The sequence below is a fragment of the Uloborus diversus genome, unplaced genomic scaffold (assembly GCF_026930045.1).
Source record: "Uloborus diversus isolate 005 unplaced genomic scaffold, Udiv.v.3.1 scaffold_752, whole genome shotgun sequence".
NCBI lineage: Eukaryota > Metazoa > Arthropoda > Arachnida > Araneae > Uloboridae > Uloborus > Uloborus diversus.
Window position 1 is genome coordinate 2,014 of NW_026558959.1, and position 23,220 is coordinate 25,233.

Genomic DNA, 23,220 nt, shown 5'->3' on the forward strand with positions numbered 1-23,220 from the left:
AAATGATCAGATCGTTAGTTTTATTCAACATATTTAATACAGTTGCTTCGCCTTTTCTTTTATTACATTTCCATTTATGTATATGCAGAGATATACCTTATCCCTGGTCTCTTTAATCCACACTAGAAGAACGGCTTCCATTTTCAAAATAAATACACTTTGTTGAGACCTCTTACCCTGCAAGTTTAAATATTGAAACTAAGTTCCGAATTTTTACAGATTTTTTTCTTGACCTTTAATTGTACATATTGGGAGGTTCACTTAAACCTGTCGTGCTACCAGCGATGCATTTTTAGTTGTTCAAGCATCTCGATAATTTTGACCTTTTCTTTTAATTGCCAGAAACTTTCTCTTTCTTTCCATCTTCACAAACTTTAGATGAAACAGCGCGCTAAGGTAGCATCATATTTTATCAACTTTCATATTTGGAATGAAAAAAAAATAATGAAAAATGCTGAGGGTTATGCGATAAACTAACAAAGCAATGTTGAGATGGTGAGTAAGGTGAGGATACCTCTGTTGTCAGTGATGCTAAAGGAATGTAACTCTATTCACGAAATCAATATTTAGTTACTAATAACGATGCCAATACTTCCTTCGTCCAAAGTCCGTTTTCCTTCCTTCCAAAATTTTGGTGCTGCGAACGAGAAATTTGCGTGCGCTCTAAAATCTGTTACTCGCCAAAACTTTGCGTTACAACCATTTCACGTAAGTCGAATTGCGTTGTGGCGCGACTCGACTGTATCTCCTTCTCATAATAAAGTTGCATTTTAATTTCTAATTTTGTTCTAAATATGAATCACTTCTGTTGGCAAAATGATCAAAATAATGCAAAATCATGAACTTAAATACTATTTGCTTATGTGAAAAAAATTTAGTTTTTTTCTTTCATAATTGAATTTCTAAATTGATTTTCTACACCAAAAAACAAAACATGAGCTGTTTGCTAAAAAAGATTTTTTTTTTAAATTTTATTGATTTTAATACACTTAAAACAAATGATTATCACTGTAAAATGCAGAACACAAATATTTGATGTGAAACGAGTGTTTTACTGCTGTAACATGTCAAGTTGAAAAATTCAGTGTAACATAGCAGGAATGGTTAAATTTAATTACATTTAATTATAAAACAAGGAAACATATTGCACAAATAAAATGAAGCTCAACCTAAATATTAAATAAACATTGAAAAAAGCTACATCAAATGTAGAAATAAGAAAGGAATTGAAAAAGGGAAGAGGAATTTTTAGGAAAAAAGAATTAAAAAATTAAGTAAAAGTTAGGATTGAATGCAAACCTTTTATAATAAATATTTAAAAATTCTTGTGATATAATAGTATATATTAGTCAAACTTTTATCCAATGTTAAGTTGATGCATTAATTTTGTTTTTTATTTATCATTAATTTCATTTGCTTTTCTTTTGCATTATACAGATAGAGGTACAGTTTTGTTACTAAAAAAAAAACACACACACACACACACTTTTATCTGGTGATGAAGTTGTTGGTGTTCAGTATTTTACACAGATGCAGATTCATGGGTGAGAAGTAGGGTGGATCGAAAAAAACGAAATTTGGAATCTCAATTAGGAATACCTGCCAAAAGCTGTGCATGTGTAAGTACAACACACATGTAAAATATTATCAAGTTTGAACAACTCTTTAAGGGTCCTACCAAGGCTTGAATTTCTCAAAAAAATAGAAAAAAAGGTCAATTTTCCAAAATTTTTATGAAAATACTAGTGTTTAAAATTTTTGTTATAATACAGTTAAAATGCTTCCTTCGAACACTCTTTTCATGTATCTTCCCAATTATTTACAGTCTTTGCACTATTAAGTTCGCACATAAGCCGTAAAGTTTCGCGAAATTAACCAAAAACTGACTTTTTTAAAACTTTTTTGCACATTGCAATATTTCTTCTTTTAAAGTCAACTTTTCTTTTTTACAACGCCTGTACAGAATGCAGTTTTAAACGGAAGTGAAGTTAAACTTTATTACATTAATAGCCCTGAATCCAATAAAAAGAAATGGCTGCATTTCGAGTTCCATTCTACCTTTTCCATCTGCCGAGCCACATGTATTAAGTTTAAATGTATTATTCATTTTACATTAGAAGTAAACTATCAAAATGATTTAGTTGTATTAACTAAAAACCATAGTGAGAAGTGCATTGGTTACAAAGAATGTATATGACAAAATGAGGAAATTAAAAAGTATCAATTAGTTAAAGCCTCATAAAATAGTCAGTTTGTCACATCCATTCATGAAACCTCTTTGAAATCATTTTTTGATTCAAACGATGACCTGATACTTCGAGGTTTGATTTTTGCTCATATGAAGCCATCTTTCGCTGATTAACTAAACACAAACAAAGAAGCTTCTGTCACCATATTAGCACAGCGTTCCACCACCTGCGTGTGACAGGGGAACTAAACGAATGCAAAATCGGCGTTGGTGTTTTTAATCTATTGTTGAATATTTTAATTAGATATGCCAGCTAAAATAGAAGAGGGGTAGCAGTTATTGCACATTCTTGCCGGTTGATAACATTATAGTAGTCTGATGCATTAAAGTTAATCTTTGAATTATAGAATTCTCTTATTCCTTCATGAACAGAAACCAATTGTCTGGCCTTCAAAATCTTTGCAAACCCAGTTCTCTGATGTACTTTCGTTCATCAGTGATCACTGTTAAGAAAATTTTTTCCGGGTGGCAAAAATAGGTATTTCGTTGAATGACAGGATCAATATTTTTTTCAGATTTTCACTTATGTAACGAGATGCTGTAATAACACTGATGAGGAACAGCAAAGTTTCGTTTCAATTCCAGAAGAAAAAAAATTGCAATGGCTATACTCCTGCCAACAGAGCCATCAACATCTTTTGGTGTTGATGTCACTTCAAAAGTGGACCAAATGAGGCTTTCTCTGCCAACGCTATAAACAGTGTGCTACCAGTACGGCATTTCTGACAGATGTGCGATGTGCTGTAGCAATTGCTTCAGAAACATTACAAGATTTTGGTACTGTGTCAAATAATTACCGCTCTAAAGTTGATAGAAATAAAATTCGAAGACAGCAACAGAAGTGTCACAGACGAAGTAAGTGCTTCTCTTCAAAACCTGCAAACTAGAAGTGAAAGGGTTTGAAAAGTACATTTTTCGATAGCCGAAAAGACAAAACTATGACAAAAAGATATGGTCGGAGACAGATACCATGGAAGAATCATAGGAATCCATGGTTGAAAAATCCAATTCTCTTTATTTGGGTCACGTGACGCCAACTTCTGGAACGGGAAAACATGTCGCGACAGCAATGTGATTTTTGAACTGAAAATTTGTTTAAGCCTTAAGGATCTTAGCTTTCGGCTGTGATGGCACGGCCACGAATACCAGAAAAAAGAATGATGCAATTGCGGCCATAGAGAATAAAAGTGGACATCCTGAACCATGATTAATCTACGAACTGCATCCGAGCAGCCTTTGCGTCGCCTGTTCACTTTACTTGTTGGTGAAACTGCTGGTCCATGTGAATTTTCGCAGGACCAATAGGTAAATTGCTAGACAGGTGCGACAATTTACCACTGATCCAGTTTGAAGCAATTACGCTCCTTGTCGTAGGTGCTGGGCTGTTAATGTAATGAAGTATAATTTCCATTTAAAACTGCATTCTGCACAGTCATTGCAAAAACAAATTCTACTTTAAGAGAAAAAAATATTGCCATGTGCAAAAAAGCTTGAAAAAAGTCAGTTTTTGGAAATTTCACGAAATTGTGTGCAAACCTAATACTGCAAAGCATGTAAATAATTTTGAAGATACATGAAAAGCGTGTTAAAAGGAAACATTTTAATGATATTAGAACACAAATTTTGAACCTTATTATTTTCATAAAAATTTTGGAAAATTGACCTTTTTCCTATTTTTGGAAAAAATTCAAGCCTTTGGTAGGACCCTCAAGGAGTTGTTCAAACTTGATAATATTTTACATGTGTATTGTACTTACACATGCACAGCTTTTGGCAGGTATTCCAAATTAAGATTTGAAATTTCATTTTTTTCGATCCACCCTAGTGAGAAGCACACTGATCATCCACTCTATCAGAGAAGTTCAATACAGATCCAACATTTATTCCTTACATCAAATGAACGAGTCATGAAACTTTAAGACACATGACAGCTTTGTAAAACATCAATCTTCATGTTCATGTTGTGCAGCAGCAGCTTCTTGCCATGTGTTCTTCAAAAATTCTACAATGCGATGACAGATGGATGATTTCAGGAAACCAAAACACAGGCAGCATATAGTAAATGCCCATGCTAAAATTAAAACATAGTCAGTTTTTTTCACTATTGAAGAAGGAACGGGACCACTCATATCAGCAGATGTCACATTCAAAGTTCCATTATGTTGTAAACCTGAAACATTGAATACATTAGTATTATATATAGATATCACCGCCTCAGAGCAACGTTAAGATTGCTTAGTGTTACTCCTGGGATTAGATGTCTTAGTGCTGCTCTGAGGTGAGGGTTATATGCATGATATTCTTAGATTGTAAACCAGGAAAACTGAATAAATATACAACTGACACTCGATTTTATGAACTTTTCGCTACTCTTGAAAAATCTCCTATTCAAGCAGGGTTTTTTTTTTATTTATTTATTTTTACTAATTGAAAATGGCAAAAAAAAAATCTCTTTTACAAACTTGATGTAGGTCAAAGTAGCTTTCTCCTAAAAATTCCAGTATATTAGGAACAGGAAAACTACTTGAAGGAAGAAAATAAACCTTTTCATTTGAATTGTAATTTCTTCTTCCTCTGTTTTTGCTTTTATTTAAACAATTAAAGTAGTTTTAAAATGCAATAAATACTAATACTTTTTTTTTTGCTATTCAGTTATTGTATTCTCTATTTATACATACAATTACAAAATACATTTTACAATTTTCTTTCAAAATCATTACCTTTTTCATTTGCTAAGAATCGTTACATTATTAAATATGTTTTGATTTGTTAATTTTATGAACATTCTGAACTGATGTCAAATTAATTATTTTTTTCTATTTTATATTTATATTTAATATACACAGGACTTGGACATTTACTATACACAGTGGTTGGAAAAACTACATTTTTTTGTAGTGAACTACAACTACTTCAGCACAAATGTAGTTAACTACAATACAACTACTTTTTTCAAAATGTAGCAACTACAAACTACTTTTGAACTGTAGCAGCTACTTCGCTACTTTTTATAAAATAATAAATAAAATGTATACACATACACACCGTTTGAGAGTTGAATGAAAAAAATTAAAAAAATGGTTTATATTAATACATTGGCTCATTTCAACATGGAATATAACTAAAAAGTATTTATTCTTTCATTCCTTTTTACAAAGCCGATTCGTCAATCCAAACATTTTTTTACGATTTTTATGAATATTCCCTGCAGGAAAGGATTTAAAAGTGAAAGGAATTCAACCTTCAAATTTTTAATCCTTTCCTAACAGTAAAAATTTAAATCAAGAAGTGCCACTCGGCTACTTGAAAATGTAGATCGATTCAGTCTTAATTTGATTTCAATTTCGCATAGACATACATATACGTATAATTGATTTAGAAGATGAAAAGGATTGTTTAAACAAAAGAGAAAAACTTTAATTTTCATCATAAAAGTTAATTTTACAGGATCTTATATTTTGTAGGAATTAATTGATTTTGAGCTTCAAACAAGGGATCCGGACCCAGACCCCTGATAAAATGAAATAAAAGCATTTTTCAATTTTACCACATAATCTCAAAAACTTACAATTAATAAGTGACTTTTATGATGTTAATACATCAACACTCAATCAGTAATAAAGAAATAAGGAAAATATCCCAAACGGTACTACTAACTTTTAGCAAATATTAATAATTAGAAAGTCGCCCGTCAAGGTATGATGGGTAAAAATTACTTCTACTCTTCTACATTAGAACGAAGTCATTGCCGGTTTGATGATATTTTGGTAGTTGAAATTGTAACCCAAACTCCAGTGGATTACCCCTAAACGCCAGTAGGTAGCAATCATTGTTGACCTTTTTTTTTTTGTTTGTTTGTTTGTTTCTTCATTCCTCTGAAATGACACAGTCTTATCAGTAAAACTGTTAAGTTACCGGATCGAGTTCAGCCTTGTCACGACTAAGCCTTTCCCTTCATGTTAAACATTACCAAAACATATTATCAAATTATCATGCCGTGGCTCAAGTTTCATTGTTAAAAGCCGCGGGTTACTTGATCACTGGCTATTATATATAAGAGGATTATCCGAAACATGAAACGTAACTAAAAATGCTTACTTTACTTCAATGTGCAATTTTGAACAACAGTGGGACTCGGGCCTCAACAGGATTCGACTTACGCGAAACGGCTATATGGCGAGTTTTTCTCGAGTAACAAATTTTGCAGCTGACGCGACTTCCTCACCTGAAACGGGAAAATTTTCGGAGCGGAAGTGCAGGGCTGAAGTATCACCTTCTCTCATGAGTACTAATTATTAGTTTCGTGAATGGACTTTTACTTTAGCATCACTGAAAGCTGAAGCTTCCCACATTGTACTAGTCGAAATATCGGATTGGCAGGCTGTTTATCTAAAGTTTGAAAATGGGAGGAAAAACACAAAGTTTCTGACAAATAAAGAAATGTACAGATTTTCGATGTGCTTGTACTAAAAGGTTTGTCGAATACAACTAATGTATCTACTATACAGTACTATTGTTACAGTAGTATTGTTGCTGCATTTTATTTTTGCTACATACTATACATACCGAGCGTACTGTTTCCTTTTATGCCATTCTCTCCTATTGCTTTTGTGGAACAGTGTTTTTATTTCATAACACAGCTTTTTTTAAGAACCAGGGATGACCCCAAAGTCAAAAAAGAGAAAAATGTGCATGGCCTTAAATTTGGATAAAAATATTTTTTTTTAATATTGCGCAAAATTACATATATTGATACTATACTGTATTTTAAATATCAATACATTTTTTTTTACTTGAGTGGAAGTGCATTGTATTAATAAATAAAGTAAGTTTGCATTTATTTAAGGTCTTAACAGATATTTCAACTCCATTTACCACTTTCAATTTGCCACAGCCCACAAATAAGGTGAAATTATTTTAATTTTTAATGTGACATCTAATGCTTTAAATTTATAGTATAAAACCCATTTTATTAAACACTTAATACAAGCTGAATCATTAGACACCATATTTACAAAATGACATTATGATAGTACTTAAACATTTACTGAAAAGATTTGGCTAGCTGTAGCACAATTTCATTGAAGGTGTACCTAATTAAAAAAAAAATTAAGCTTGCATAATAATAATTAAATGATGAATTACATAATAATAATTAAAATTATCATTCTTTTTTATGGATAATCTTTTTAGACACAGTTGCAATGGTCTGATTGCCAACTACTCTGTTTTCTTTTGGCAGATTTAAATTTTTTTGCCTACGACTGCAATTCAGAACTTAAGTCCCCTTTCCACATTCTTGAGCTATTCTTTGTTAGTATATTTGATTTTTCAACTAGTTTGCAAATTTTCTGGGTTACCTAAGTTATCGCTGGCAGATTTTTTACCAGTAGGAATTACACAATTTAATTTTAAAATTCTCCCACTTATAGTATCAATAGAGCATTTGATTTATCTGTAGTTATTTTAATAGCTGCAGTACTTTCCTTAAAATTTTTATTATATAAGCAAATCTTTAGCATTTTCAGCATCCTCGTAAATTCTTCAGTTTTTTTTTTTTTTAATGTTTCTATAATACTGTAATATTTATTGTTAGCCGGCACGGGCAGTTGAATATCATCCTCTTCTGCAATATTTGTAGTAGCTTCCATATTAAACGTTAATATTGGCAAAATAATATCACTTATATCTAAAAGGTTCAGACACGGTATATTCTCTGCAGCCTGAAAACACATACGTAGTACTAAGTTGGCAGTAACTGCTTTTTCTTTTCTTTTAAGCCATGAGCTATACAAGGCGAATATTGGGGAAATTTGAAAGTTTCAATCCCAAACAAACTAATGGCGTGAAAATAATGTCAGAGGTCAGCTCATATTTTTCAGGGTCTTTCGAATCTGATTGGTGCAAGTTTTATTCATGTAAGACTTGCACCAGTCAGATTCGTTTGATTTTTTTTTTTTTTTTTTTTTTTTGAAACTTGATTCAAAGAAAACTTTTTGAAATTGCTACAAACTACGTTTTTTTTTTTTGTACCAACTACTTTTGTACCCGCTACTCTACTTTTTTTAAAAAATTGTGCTACACTACATACTAAAAAATGTAGCTACTACAATAGCATTGCTACTTATAGCGTGCTACTTCCAATCACTGACTCTATATATACAATGCTACAGTTCTCATGTGTGTGAATACTTTTCTCTACATTCTAACTTGATTTAAGATTGCCTAATAATTTCTGTAACAATAAAAGGCTTGCATTAAATGGCTACTAATAGCAAAAACCTTGATTTTAAAGTAAAGGTGTTATTGGTGAAGGACTATTAACTAAATAGATATTTCATGCCCAGTTAATGGAATATACTGTCAGTGCCATTTCAACAGGTAACGGATAAACAAATGCCCTGCTTAGAAAAATAAAAACCATAGGAACCAAATATTTCCCCTCAGATCTCTGTTTAATTGAATAATTTTCCCAGATAATTCAAAAAGACCGTCTTTCTTAAAAAATATTTTTGCTAAAAAAAATTTTTGAATTAATTTCAAAACACGAAGATTCAAAAGTTTTTTTTTTTTTCTTTCAATGAACAATGTTGGGAACACAAAGTGGAGAGTTCATAATATATTGGAATGAGTAGGGTATTTCTCCCAACAAAGGCAAGAGCCAACCTGCAGCTCCTCCTTAGAAATAATCGACACTTTGAAACTTTGAGTATTATGATGTTGTTTATAGTTTGTAAAATGTAAATGAGATACAAAAATGTTTCCAAAACACTTAACTAAAAACAAACAAACCATATTACAGACATTTTCAAATAAAGTATGGCAAGTTGCGCCAAAACAAAAAGTTAATATATTAAGTTCCTCCGTTCCTAAGTTACATCCATTTTTAAAATTTTAGTATTCGTTTAAAAAACGAATATTAAATAAAATTTTGTGTTTTATTAAGCATAACATTTCAAAAAAACTTTACCACTAACATTAATTACTTCTACTTCTTTACAATTATGCTTTTAGACAAGTGTCGTCAGTTTAATGAGGCAAAGCCAGAACCTCTCCCCGCATGATGAAATAAACCTGGTTAATTGGATTTAATATGTTAGAAAAAAGGTACTTATTTAAGAGAGGCCAACAGTAGATTCTCAACAATAACAAGAAAATTGGTTTGCAGCATTTGAATAAAATTTTAAATTATTAACAGAGAGAAAAATAAATCATATTTTAGTATTTTACCTGTAAATTTATGAATAAATTTCACAAATTGCTCTAAATTAAGGGTTGTTTCATTAAACCTGCCAACAGGCTTGGAATTGTGGAACAACATCACATTTGGCACGAAGACCAGTCCATATCGTACGTGGATGCTGTAAAAAATAAACAAAACCAAATGAAAAGAAACTCCCTAAAAACATTTGCTGGAATGTTAATCACATAACTATCCGAGTTATAGCACACCCACACAAATTAATGTATTACGAAACACTAAAACACTTAAACACTTCAAACCAAAAAAAAATTTAAATGATTTAAAAAAAAATAGCAACCATCTGGAATCTTTGACAATAATAAATAACACAAAAGATGAAGTAAACAGGGAGAAAAAAAAAACACTAACTGAAATTGAATGCAAAAAGTTTAGAGCTATACTGATGGGTCTAGAATATAAACCTTGTGTCTCAGGAACAAAACTTAAAAGCATATATATTTTATACATTATTTGTTTTATGATAACAATGTAACAGAAAAAATACAAACTTTACAGGAGATGTAAAAAACAATGAGTGATACCAGCTTACATATTTAATAACATATAAAAAAGTACTTATTTCGTTCCTGATTCACTCCATGCCATCAATAAGGCCCATTGAGGCAGTTGAGCTGTGTCACAAAAAGCTCTAGTTAAGCAAATTTTCAACCAAACATACCACTTACATGCTCAAATTTGCAAACTTAGCGGCAGAATATAATGTCTAAAATTTTGGATAGCATTTAAAAAATTTAGTTTCTCATTGTATCACAACCCATGACTAAAGCAAGGAAATAAAGTTTTCCTGTAAGTACTTTTAGTCTGTTTTATTATCTAATTTGTGTATTACTTCTAGTTAACAATTATTTTTATAACTTCATACATATTTGATTAACTGTGCAATGGTACTTAAGATTTCTAGAAAGCACAATAACAGCTTTTCTTTAACAAATGAGAAATACACTTAAGAAAATGTGTGGGCAAATTACGTGCACAAAATGTGTGAACAAAAAACAAACCCTTCAGTTCAGAAGTATGATTAAAGAACTGGAAGTACTGTCGGTCCCGCTAAAACGAATACCGTCGGTTCAAGAAATATTATTTGATTAAGCGGGGAAATTTTATTTACCTTTCCTGGTTGACACCTTTTGTCTTGAAAAGTAATAATAAATCAATATCTAAGTAATAATAGAAGAAAAAATGTTTTTGATTAAAAAGTATTTTAAATAAGCAAAGTAATCAACAAAATAGTATAATAATTAAGTAAATATAGTACAAGTATGTTTGAAAATTACAAATATGTAACTTACAACTTGAGGTATTAAATCTTTGTTTCAACACCTTTTTTCAGTTCATATTTTTTGGTGAAAGTTCATAATAGTGGATTCCTTGCTCAAGGTATTTTGAGAAAATTTTTCTAACTTCAATTACTGTGTGTTACATAATCAATATTTATCAATTTCTTATTGTCTGCAATATTTATATTTTGTTGTGTTTTTTAATTTAATTATTGACAGTCTGTTGGTAATGGCAACACTAGAAGAAACTAGATAGAATAGTGGAAATGCTTTGATGGAATATGAATGTTGCTTGCTGAAAGATACTATTTTAAATTTTTACGTTAACAATTGCTCTAATTTATTTTATTTTCAACCTATTCAAAAATTTTCCAAGCAAGAATATATGCGAAAGCTGATTACTATTATTCGATTAACCAATTAAGCGGGGAAATATTTTATTCCGAGAGATTTTATTCCTATAAGTGGGGTAGTTGTTTATCCGTTACCCGATTAAGCGGGGCTGAATGTACAAGAATGTAACAAAATCTATCCACATCAGAGACTGAAAACCATAACAGGAAAAAAAAATCTAAAAAGGAATATAATTACCAATTATGCATGGGGAAATAAATTAGCTCTTAATATCTATGAGGTTAAAAACTTCAGTTTTTTTACCTTTCCAAAACAAGCTTAATTTTTACCTGTTTCATTCTTTATTCTTAGGTAAATTTATTTTTTCATAGTAAAAACTATATGCTTTGGATTACAAAGCTCAATAAATTCAAAGCATAAAAATACACTATGGTGGAATGGGTATTTGTATATCATTGAAAAGACCATATCTGAACTAACTTTTTGGTAAGTATTTAACTTTCGGGTTAAAGTCTTAGTGAAAATAAAAGAAATTTCTTTTATTTACATATGAACAAAACTGAATAATTGATCAAATGAAAAAAGCTGAATTCTTGCAAAGGATGCCGGAAAAATTGAGCAAAAAAAAACTAATGCATTCGTTGGTTTACATGCTGTAAAAAGCATAGTTGGTTCTGATAAGTTGACTTCCGACCATTTGGTTGAAGCTCAACTGATTCCCTTTATTAAACTAGGTAGAAGGCGTTGCCAATAACAATTGATTGTGCCAATTTAAGAATTTATAATTTTTCAAACCAACCAAAAAATGAGCTTGTCAAAGGGGGAAAATCTTTTTATTGAAGTCTGACAAAAATAAGTTTAGTTCTAATTGAAAAGTAATCTTTTAACTTTTAACATCTGCCTCTTGGTTTTTCAGAGCACTTATTTTTTGAACAGAAGACAAAATGAAGCAGACTATGCAAAAATGCAATGCTTTTGTTTTAGCAAGTTTTGTTAGGGGAAAATGACATTACTTATATTTTGCCTAATGAAAGGGAATTCAAGGGATAAAAACTGGAGAGACTTAGGTTGATGACTGCAAATGATACTTTTCAGTGATATTTACAGAAATTTTATAATTTCTCTATTAAAAACCTGATTGTTTTCAACAAATTTAAACTTCCCTTAAAACTCCTCGACTTCCTGGGTGTTTATCATCCTGTAATAAATGAATAATTTTGCATTCACAAAAAGCTTAACTTCCTACCTCACTTTAAGAAATACTTTGATTAAGAGATTTATCAATGCATATCTAGAAGAGAAACTCACTTTCCAGTTTGAAGAATATCAACAGCATAAAAGGCTATGTCTGGAAATACCCTAGGAAGTGCATTAAAATGTGGAGCCATTCTTGCAGAGAAAGCACACTGCGAAGAATAGAATAAAACCACAGAACATTCGCCCGTACTCGTGTTAGCAGGAGATGGGGTTAATGCTTTCAAAAACATACTGCCATTTGTTAAAGTAACAGTCGGAACCTGCAATTAAAATATTTAAAATTTGTAAGACATAAAACATGTAAATTGAAATAACAAATCAACTTTATTGTAACCATAACTGTAATTCTTTTACGGATCATTAATTTCATCAGAAACACTTTAATAAAATGAAAAAATGAAAAATAGGCAAAAAACATATTTAGAGTGAAAAGACAGAAAAACTTGCATATTGTAGCCATCACGAAACCTTCTTCGACAACTATCTCTAAATAATTCTTGGATCTAGCGCATAATGGCTCATGTAATCGCCACTACAAAATTCTGCTATTCTTAAAAGTGGGAAGACTACAATAACTGGGAAATTGGCAAGCTTAATTGGTTGCCTTTACATTTTTGGCACCAGTGCCTGCATAAAGAATGTTTTTTCTTTGAAAAAATAAGTAAAGAATAGGGAAATATCTATTTGCATAAGGTTACCATAAAACAGCAGGGTTACCAAAATAGAATTACTCATGGCAAAATTTGACGATCGCGCCAATTTCCAAATTGTCAAAATATAACCGCAAAGACAAAATCAAAGAGCGAAAATTGAAAAATCATTCTAAAACCCTTGATTATTTTAATTGCAAACATTTTATTTCTCAACAAATAGAATATGGCAACAGCAAAAAATTTGAAATCATTGCAATTTTTTTAATCACTGTTCAACAATTAGATTACATGATATTTAAATCAAATTTTTAGAAAGTAAGGGAAATAAATTTTAAGGCCTTAGTGATGAAGGTATGTCAAAATTTCATAAGGGCAAGGAGGACGCATGAAGAAATTCAAAAAAGAGGGTAGGGCAAAGTGCCCTCCTATACAGGCCCTATTTTAAATGCTGGATTTTGCGTGTATGAAGGTGAATCTCCTAAAACATTGTTTTGTAACACATAACTACAGAATGAACTTTAGCAGACATTAAATTTAAGCTAATATACAAAAAAGTAAAAGATTCGGAAGTAATGTTTAATATTCAAAACATACGAAAAATTAAACAATTAAAGAATTGCTCGTTTAAAGTTTAATAAATTTTCTTAAAAAATTTAAACTGCAAGTAATTTGAAAACTGTTTTAAGTTGAGAGGGAAAATAACTTAAATATTGAAATAAAAAATAAAATAAGTTGAAATAAGGTAGCATATATTAAAACATAGCTACTAACATTTTTTAAATAATTGACATGTCTCTTGGATACAAAAAAATTGAAATCTTCAAAACTGCATGTAATTGTTTTGGCAAAGCACATGTTCAACATCCAAATATCCCTCCTCTCTCCACAAAGAAGAAAAAAAAACTTTACTTTAGCGTATTATAAGCATTATTGAAATTGAAATTAAGTATAAGTTACTATTAGTCTAAGAATTTTTAGAAACTGTTCTGATTTACAAATTAAAAATTTAAAAAAAAAAAATGAATGGAACAAAAGATTAGAAAGTAGTGAGGTTAGAAGAACCAGTGAAAAATGTTTAATGAAGAGGGATCGGATTTCTAATATACTGACAAGTCGTCTCTTATTTCATTCTAATAGACACCAGCACGTCACTTAGTTTGTAGTTTCAAATTCTTTAAATATTCCTGAAAATATTTTCAGAAGCTTTTTATCCAATTTCGAAAATGTAAGTAACAGCATTGCATTGCACAACTCCAATTTTTAAATTTAGTTTTGACAGGAATATTTAAATATTCTTCAAAACTTCTAAATATATACAAGAAAATAAATGGATAACAATTTCTATACCTCATTTTCAGCTAGAACTCTGGGTAAACATTGTACTTTAATAACATTCTTTCCTTCAGCAGATGAATTCCCAGTACCATTTGTATTTTCCAATTTCCCATCTGCAGTCAGATTAGCACCATCTTTTAATGTTTTCTCAGACAACAATCTTTCACTAATATGTCCCTCAATTTCTTGAAGTATCAACTGACTAGCATTTTTCGCATTTTCTGAAGGCTTGTTGATCTCAGGGGAGCTGAATTCTACAGTTACATCTACAAGGAAAATATTAGTTTCAATGATCTGAAAATGGGAAACTTGCTTCACAAATTCATAAAGGAAAACTATGATGGTTATCAAGTTCAAAATTAGTGATTGTCAGTCACATTTTGAGACCAGAAATTTAGATGTGACACCTGGACTTGCAAACCTAGGAGCCAAATTTGACACTTAAAAGTTTTGGATTGCATCAAAGCTTTCTTTTCCTGACTCATTGTGATTGAAACCTGCAATAGACCTGAAGAATAAATTTGAAAAAGTAACTTTACACTAGAATCAATTTTGCCTTTCAAATATATAACCAGAAATATGAAGTTTTGAATTAGGTAGAGATTTCTTTATATTATGAAACGATCATTTAAAATGGTATTTTGATTGATCACTTTAACACCTAAAGACTTATCTTAGGTACCTAAATTTGAATTCTTATTTTCAACAATGATCAAGAAAATACGGAAAACAAATTAAAAGACAAAAAATTTCAAAGTGTAAAATTTGAATAAGAATACCTTAACATTTTGTCCATCCAATAACCAAAAAGAGATACACAGTTCAGTTCCCCGAATGGAACAGCCAGAGTGCCACAAAAAATTATTCTAGTAAGCTGGATATTCCATTACCCGGGATCAAGGAATGACAGTGGTTTTTGGTATGTTGAATATTTATTACATTAAGCAAGATATTCCTTTAACTGATATTCTTATAAGTGAGCTTGACTGTATTAAGGTATTTTGCACAGAATAATTATTTCCAATCTATTGGCGCAAATCTGCCGCCAAAGATCATGCCAAGAATTTTTCAAGAGTAAAAATACATCGCCTGCCTTTTTTTTTTTGACTGAGCAATTTTCTTATTGAGGAAGTAACTTTGCAATAAAATAACTATTGTGTTAAGATACATCATTATACATAAAAACATTACATCCTACTTGAAATAGTTTTAAAAAAAATACAGCTTTCCATCCACTTAATGTAGCCAGCAAAGCACATAAAATTTGTCTTCATTTAAGAAGGATATAATTTTCTTTGAAAAAAAAATTTAAAAAAAAAAAGAAAAAACAAAAAGTTAAGACTTTACCTGATTGGAACAAAAGAAAATTTACATTTTACAAGGATTAATTTTGCTCAATTTACAAATTAACGATTATTTAAAATAAATTTCTCTTTTACAACTTTGAAATTCTTCAAAAAAAAAAAAAAATTTCCCAAAGTTCTAAACTAACCATATACTTTGCTATTAAAAATAGCATTTCTATTTCGAGGGAAGCATTGTCTATACGTTTTTGAAGGAAGTTAATGGAAAAACATATAAATGAAAAAAACTTATAATAGGTAAATGTTATTGCGTATTAGACTCTGCAGGGACCAAATTAAAAAGCGTATAAAAGAAAAACGTATAAAAATGGTGCTTCACTGTATATATTATGCAGACGCTTTTATTTTAATCAACTCGTTGGAATTTTCTAAAGTTATTGAAAAAACAATTTTTTCAACTCACAATATTCTACTTCAAAAAGAACTTTGAAGTTTAACCAATTTGGTTTATATGTTACTGAAATACAGTTGATGTTGACATTAGCCGTTGATACTTACATACTAAAATATCAGAGGGAGATCAAATATTTCAGGGTTATCACTGGTGACAACCTTGAAATATTTGGTCTTCCTCTGATGGAGAATGTTGATCACTGGTGAAAATCGACATTCTCCAATTTCGATACATCAAGGTAACATTTGAAGTTTCAACAAAAAAAATTTTAAAAACTATTTAGTTTAATGCCTAAACCATACAAAAAAAAATCTTTGCAAAAGCAAAATCACACAAAATGCATGAAATACTTATACATGGTTGTAACAAAATCCTGGAAAAAAAGTTCCCTCATAATTTCCGTATTTAGCTTCAAAAGTTTTTCTAATTCTACAATTGTTGCAATCAGTAGATTGTAGTTTGAAAAATATGATTAAAAAAACAGTAGATTTTTTTTATTAGAAAACAAGAAAGAAAACAGTAAGATTAACATTCAAAATACATCAGGAATAAGTTTTTCTTAATCAAATTTTGTCCAGTTCAACATTTAACTTAGGATATTAGAAAACTCGCACTCATAATGATTAGAGAATTTTAATTAAACCTTTCTGAATTAAGGTTTTAATGAAAATAAACACATTTTCATTTACAAGCCTTCTAACAAAGATTAATAATAATCAAAAATTTAAAAAAAAAAATACAATTCCAAACATAGATGCAAAAATATTCAGATCATCAGCTGTATGAAACAAAATATTAAAATAGTATTAATAATTACGACAAGATCACCAGAACTCTTGAGTAAATTAAAAAATAATGAAAAGGAGGATATTTGATTTGAGGTAGTTTCAAATTTTTACTCCCCCCCCCCCCCCGAACTAGAGAACTTTAAAAAAAATTTCAGGGAAGAAAACTTCAGAGGTTTGACAGCTTAAAATTATATTTTTCCCTGATATTTTGAGAAACTTTTTAAATACCATGACCTTTTCAAAAATTAAAATTTCCCTGAGAATTCCCGATTTTCTAGGCTGTGTTACTAATCTGTTATACCTAAACTCATATTGCATAGTTGGCCTTTTAGAGCAAGGGTTTTCTAACTTTTTGACCAAAGGGCCAGGCGTGAAAATTTCACAAGACTACTGGTCTAATGACCCACATAATATGCAATTTTCACTGTGTACAGCAGTTTAAGTTTATGTACCTTGGCTCTATTAATAGGTTATATCAGAGGTTCCCAAACTTCAGACCTCTGCGGACTACCTCCGGAAAAATGACAAACTTTGGGGACCTCCCCCCCCCCATGTGTAGTGTGTTTACTTTCGAGAGTTCTTGGGGGAGGAAGTGGGGCTGCTGTGTCCCGCATGTACTTAAGCAAGACCTTTTTATTCCTCATGAATGTGCTTTCTTTTTTATTGTTACTCGTCCTTCAATCTCGGTTATACTTACTTTAGCTGAATAACACCAAGGACCCGAGTCAGATAAAAATATAAAGTATCTGCGCACGCAACTCAAAAGTATCTGCAAGCTAATAATTGTCTATCATGTTAAAAAAAAGGGAGGGGGGGTTGATTAAAAAAAAAAGAAAATTAATAAGAAAAAAAAATTTTTTTTTAAAGTTAGTTGACTAAAACAACGTTATAAAGCACAAAATTGCAGGTATACGCTTTGAGATTACAAGGAAGTAATTTTCATGCAATGCAAAGACCTAAGTTATATTTCAAAATTTTAAGACTAAGCTTCTTTTAACATATATCTTTGCATAAGTCAGCTCACATATTTTTGGGAATTATATCTTCATTGCTGACCATACATTGGTAGGACCTTTCTCTTCTTAAGCTGTCTAGTCAAGAAATCAGTAGGATACTCAAATTTCTGAGAACAAAAGAAAAACTAGCAATTTGCTGCTTCTTGGAAATGCTCTGTTGAGGGAGGGGACAAAAACAAGTACCCGCAGCGAATGTATTCACCTTACGTGCTTACGTATATACTATCCATTTATAACTTTTACAAATTAATTGAATATTATTAGTTTAAAACAAATTAGAGGTAAGAATTTGAAGAATTATCGCGAGTTGCGCGTGCCCGCAGCGAATATATCCGCACAGTAGCGAATATACATCCACTGAAATGTTTTATACTATCTGGGAATATTTTTTACAATCTAAATAAAGAATATCAATTTAAAACGAATTAGAAGTAAAGAGTACGAACTTTAACGATTATCGGACGATGTGCAACTCCGCAGCGATGTATCCGCAGTTCAGCGGTGATCGACATCAGTAAACGATATTTATCCACGTTCTCATTCTTAATGTAATGTAATATAAAATTTACTTTATTCAAATTAGATTAACTTCTCAACTCTTTTGGCAGGTGTAAAGTTTCAGTTTTAGGTTGGCATCCTTTGATGCCCAATCATATGCAAATGAGGCAAGTATAAATAGTGAACGATTCCAATCGTTCTCTCTCTCTTCTTTTGTGTTCGTCAGCCTCTTGTGAGTTAGGTCCAGTAGGTGTTGGGGAGCTGCCCAGTTTTTGCCACTATCCTAACCCTTTGCTGGCAGGAGGACCAACCTCATCAAAAACTTAAATTGTTATTATTTTTCCAGATTTTATTTAGAAGAGAACTGTAAATGTCTAGTCCTTTTAGACAATCACTCCCCCCCCCCTTTGCATTTTTGACCTGCCTCATATACAAATTATAAATTAAATTTTTATTTAAAAAAAAAAATCTTTAGAAGCATTCGTTTAAACAAGTTCAATATTACATTTATTTTAAGCTAGATGTCAAAGAAAACCAAAACTAGAATTTAATTAAAGCATGTTTAATATCTTTTATTAATTTACTGAGGGCAAATTTAAAAAAAAACTACACAAGTTGTCTGTAAAAATTCCATTTTTTGTTCCCTTTTAAATACTGGCAAAAAATCTTTCTTGCTGGAAGGGGAAAACCGTGGTTTTTTTCCACCTGTGGCGAAATACTTGCCAACCCTGACAACACAACTTGAATAACTCATTTCTTGTTCGAAATATCTCTACTAAAACCATAGAAAAAAGAGGATAGGGCACATATTTTTTTAAATGCAAGAAAACTGTAAATTTGCTTTATCACATTAGGATATATAATGATAATTCATCCTATTTTAATTGTCACAATTAAAAACAAGTTTAATATTGCATAAATACAGTGCGTAAAAATGTCTCATTTGTGCAAATGGCTTAAGCAATACATAAATTTTGAACTACAAGGCAGATTTTTTTTTTAACTAAACTTTTTGAAGAGAGCTCTTGACAAGGAAAATGTATTAGGAAAATTATTTAAATTTTTGGCTATTTTAAGGACATTTTAAAAGAAATTAAAATTTTTGTAATACAAGACATTTTCTGTACTTGGTACATTCTGTAGTTTTTTCAAACAATGTAAATTCTGTAGTTCTTTCAAACAATGTTCAAAATTGACGATTAAAGGCATCCACATTTTTTTAGTATAATTTATTCCTTATGTGTTTATACTCTAATTCTAACTAAGCACAGTTTTAGACATACTTTTTCATTACTTGAGTGCGTTTAAGATTCTGAAATTGTGTGGTAATCGGGGGTAAATAAATAACTACTCTACATTCCAAAAATGCATTCACTAACAACAAAAATGAATAAAAATAAGAAAAAAAAATCTTGAAAGAAATAGCTTTTTTCATTGTTGTATGTGATAGTTTTTTTTTTTTGCTCTGACAATAAAAATTATAAAAGTGCCGCATATTTATTTCTCTTTCTGAACGTTTTCCCGATTACTCTACATTGAATACCATTGCTTTCTTGGGTAGAGTTTTCCCCTTCCCCTCCCCCTTACCCGCTCTGTCCACGGCTGCAAGTGCGCGCAGCAAGTTTACGGCTTCGGGCGTCTCCCCTTTCTTCTATCCTCCTTGCCAAGACTATGTGCCCTAATATTCTATTTTTCTTTAACAATGCTATGCTGTCGGGAAAGCAGCACTTATTTTGACAGTTGAACACTAAAAGTTCAGCATATTTATTAGACTTAATATAAGTTATTTTGTGAGAAATTCTTGAGGAATTTTGCTTGATTGAAAGAACTATATGATGCATCCTGCAGCCACCCCTTGTTTTGGCCGCCCGTGTGCAGCACACACGATGCACATTTGTAAGGATCAGACCTGAAAATATGGTATTCTGTGCATCTTTAATCACAAGAAAGTTTACTCCTACTCATACATGAAACATTAAATAATACAGTTGCAATCCTTCGAAAAAAATAACATTACATGAAATAAATCAAGCAATATGATGATTTTCCAGATTACCTTCTTCATCAGCACAAGCAGCAACAAAAAGTAAATATGATAACACTAGGTAGTTCAAACATATCATGTTTCAAAACAACAGCAACAATTCCTAGCTGTAAGAACAAAATCATTATATTTAATTAGCTCACAAAAATCACAATTAAGTACAGTACAACAAGATTTACCTGTATATAAATCAATAAATTGGTGTGTAAAAATTATATTAATATAAAAATGAAATTGTTGTTGGTTACGTGCATGTAAAGTAGGGAGGAGAAAATCCGCATAACTCGGGGCCAGAGGTCGTTTGGATTTTCGATTGGGCAGATTTCAAGGTTTTCATAAAAAATAATAAACACAATTTTAGTAAAATAGTAATGCAAAACACATTATAGCTGTCAGAGCAAGGATATGAAGCTCAACTATTTTTCCATCACATTTCTAAAGAGAACTCTTTGTTAACTTCACCTTAATTTATCTTTGCACTCCTTGTTTACTTCAAAAATCATATTTAGAATTTTTAGAGAAAATTAGCATCATTTATACTTGAATTATCGAAGTGTACAGTAGACGGAAAATACCATTAGATTTACCATTATGTTATAAAATATGTACGAAAAAAACTTGCACAAAACGTACTTTGAAAATGTCGACACCTTAAACATAAATCCTTCTTAATAAAACTGCAAACTGAATAAAAACAGTTGTAACATTTATCATGCAAGTGCAGCATGGTGGCAAAACTTTCAAACTTTCCGAGCTTAAGCTTTTCCTCCGATATTTTAACGTTTTCAGGATCGAAATGTACGGATTACCTAAGGATAAATAGCGGAAAGAAAAATTAAGAAATAAACACTTACAAAAAATGCAAAAACTGAACAAAAACTTATTTTCCACTTTTGCGTAACAATATCATTGTTTGTTGCCAGTCTGAATTATGAATTGGAAAAAGCTCATCGCAACACCGTAGCCTACGAGAATCTGCTTTTGCTTGAAGAGCCTGTTATTTTCCCTCGAAAACGAGCGACAGGGGCAGGGAATTTCGCGCTTAGATGGCGCTTATAGCGAGACCAACAAAGCGCTCTAACAGGTAAACACGATGTGTTTTAGACTCTCAAACTTATTAGATATCGTGCAATAATATGCATACTTTTTCAAATTTTCAACTCTCAAGCATCTAAGGCAAAACAGGTTAATTTTCCTTAACAGCTGGAAATGAAAAATATTATCCTTTGAGTCACAATAGTGCAAGGAAAACAAGCCTCGAAAAATGAGATAAATTCCGGTCAGAGAGTTAAAATAATAATTTCAATCAAAGAATATCCTTGTTTTTCGTAAATTTTCGTTAAAAACTTCTTTTACTCTTCTCGGTTCATTTACCAGATGACATTTTGTTTTTGCCAAATGTATTTTTATACTCTTAATACGTTTTTTTTTTCTTTCATCGGATGCTAATACCTAACTTTCCGAAAGCATTTCAGTTTTCTTTAAAACGTATGAAATCCATCTGTGCCCCCCCCCAAGGCCCCAAGTTCAATAACGTAAATCCCCCCCCCCCCATATATATTCTCGACCTTTTTTCCTTTTGTATTTTTAGTTCCCTTTTTTTAATAAATTAATTTTTTTAAAATTTTAATGTTTATTTATTTGTAATTATTATTTTATTAGAAAAGTTCTGTGCTACGCAAATGAAATACACAGACATACAAACTAAATAAATAAAAAAAATAGAAATAGATTTAAAAAAATAATTTACATTAAAAATAAATAAATTTGAACAAGAAAACTTTTAAAAAATTTGTTCCTCCCCCCCCCCCCTCCAATTTAGATCGCATTAGAGTTATGAGGTTCAACAAAATGAAATCGGAAACTCCCCCCCCCCCCCTAGAAATAGTTGATGGTACAGACCACGTTATACCCGGTGCTGACAACGCTGAAATTTTTTAGGAGGTAGTTTAAGAATTTTATTTGATCTCACGGCACATGATTTAATCTCATTGACTGTCTTCATCCGGATTCCTCCCCATCCCACCCCGCTTTGAGTTTAGCTGTCTGCTTTGTTCCACACTGAAATGAATTCTTTCACGGCTATACATATTTTTATCACAGCCATAAGAACAAGCATTTACTTATGATTTTTCAGATAGTTGGGGGGATTCAGATAGATGTCTTTGTATCAATAAAGAGAGGGGGTAGGTGTAGCACCGAGAACAATGAAAATTTCAGGGGGGGACAATTGAAAAAGGTTTTCGATCTCGTTTCGTGTAGTCCTCTTTTGGGGGGGTGAAGGGGGTTCCGTGCAATGGAAGGGGTGCGTCATCGTTCTTGGGTGGATTATCGCCCCTTCGAACGCTATGGAGCGCTCCCCAATGACAAAACTCCCCAAAATGAGAAATGCAAAAATAAAGAAAATTAAAATTGTCAACAATCACAACCTGCCTGATCCTTACAGAAAATGGCTCTTAATTTAGTTGACGGATTATTTACATTTTGGCAAAAGTTTTAAAGATTCTTTTAATGGCGCTATTTTGGTTACATGGTGAAAACCGAAAAACAGTATTACGTAGTCTTTAGATGCAAAAACCGCGACAGTTCAAAAAACCTGCCTTAGCTACTGAAATCTGTTCGCAAAAAGATTTGGCGAGATTCCAGCTGGTCGCTTTGATAATGAGTTAGTGTCCAATCAACAAAAATAAACAAGTAAACCCATTAATTGCATCAAGGTTACATTAAA

General features: G+C 31.2%; 1 protein-coding gene across 1 annotated transcript; it reads right to left on the bottom strand.

The window, feature by feature from the left end:
* Positions 1 to 1,417: 1,417 nt before the first annotated feature.
* On the bottom strand, positions 1,418 to 21,421 carry LOC129233863 (thioredoxin domain-containing protein 15-like). The gene is made up of 6 exons (XM_054867794.1): positions 21,347 to 21,421; positions 20,505 to 20,599; positions 14,401 to 14,654; positions 12,452 to 12,660; positions 9,479 to 9,609; positions 1,418 to 4,418 (listed from the first exon to the last, which is right to left on the bottom strand). Exons 2-6 carry the CDS (start codon positions 20,569 to 20,571, stop codon positions 4,192 to 4,194), a joined length of 888 nt encoding a protein of 295 aa, XP_054723769.1. The 5' UTR covers positions 20,572 to 20,599; positions 21,347 to 21,421; the 3' UTR covers positions 1,418 to 4,191.
* Between the last annotated feature and the right edge of the window lie 1,799 nt (positions 21,422 to 23,220).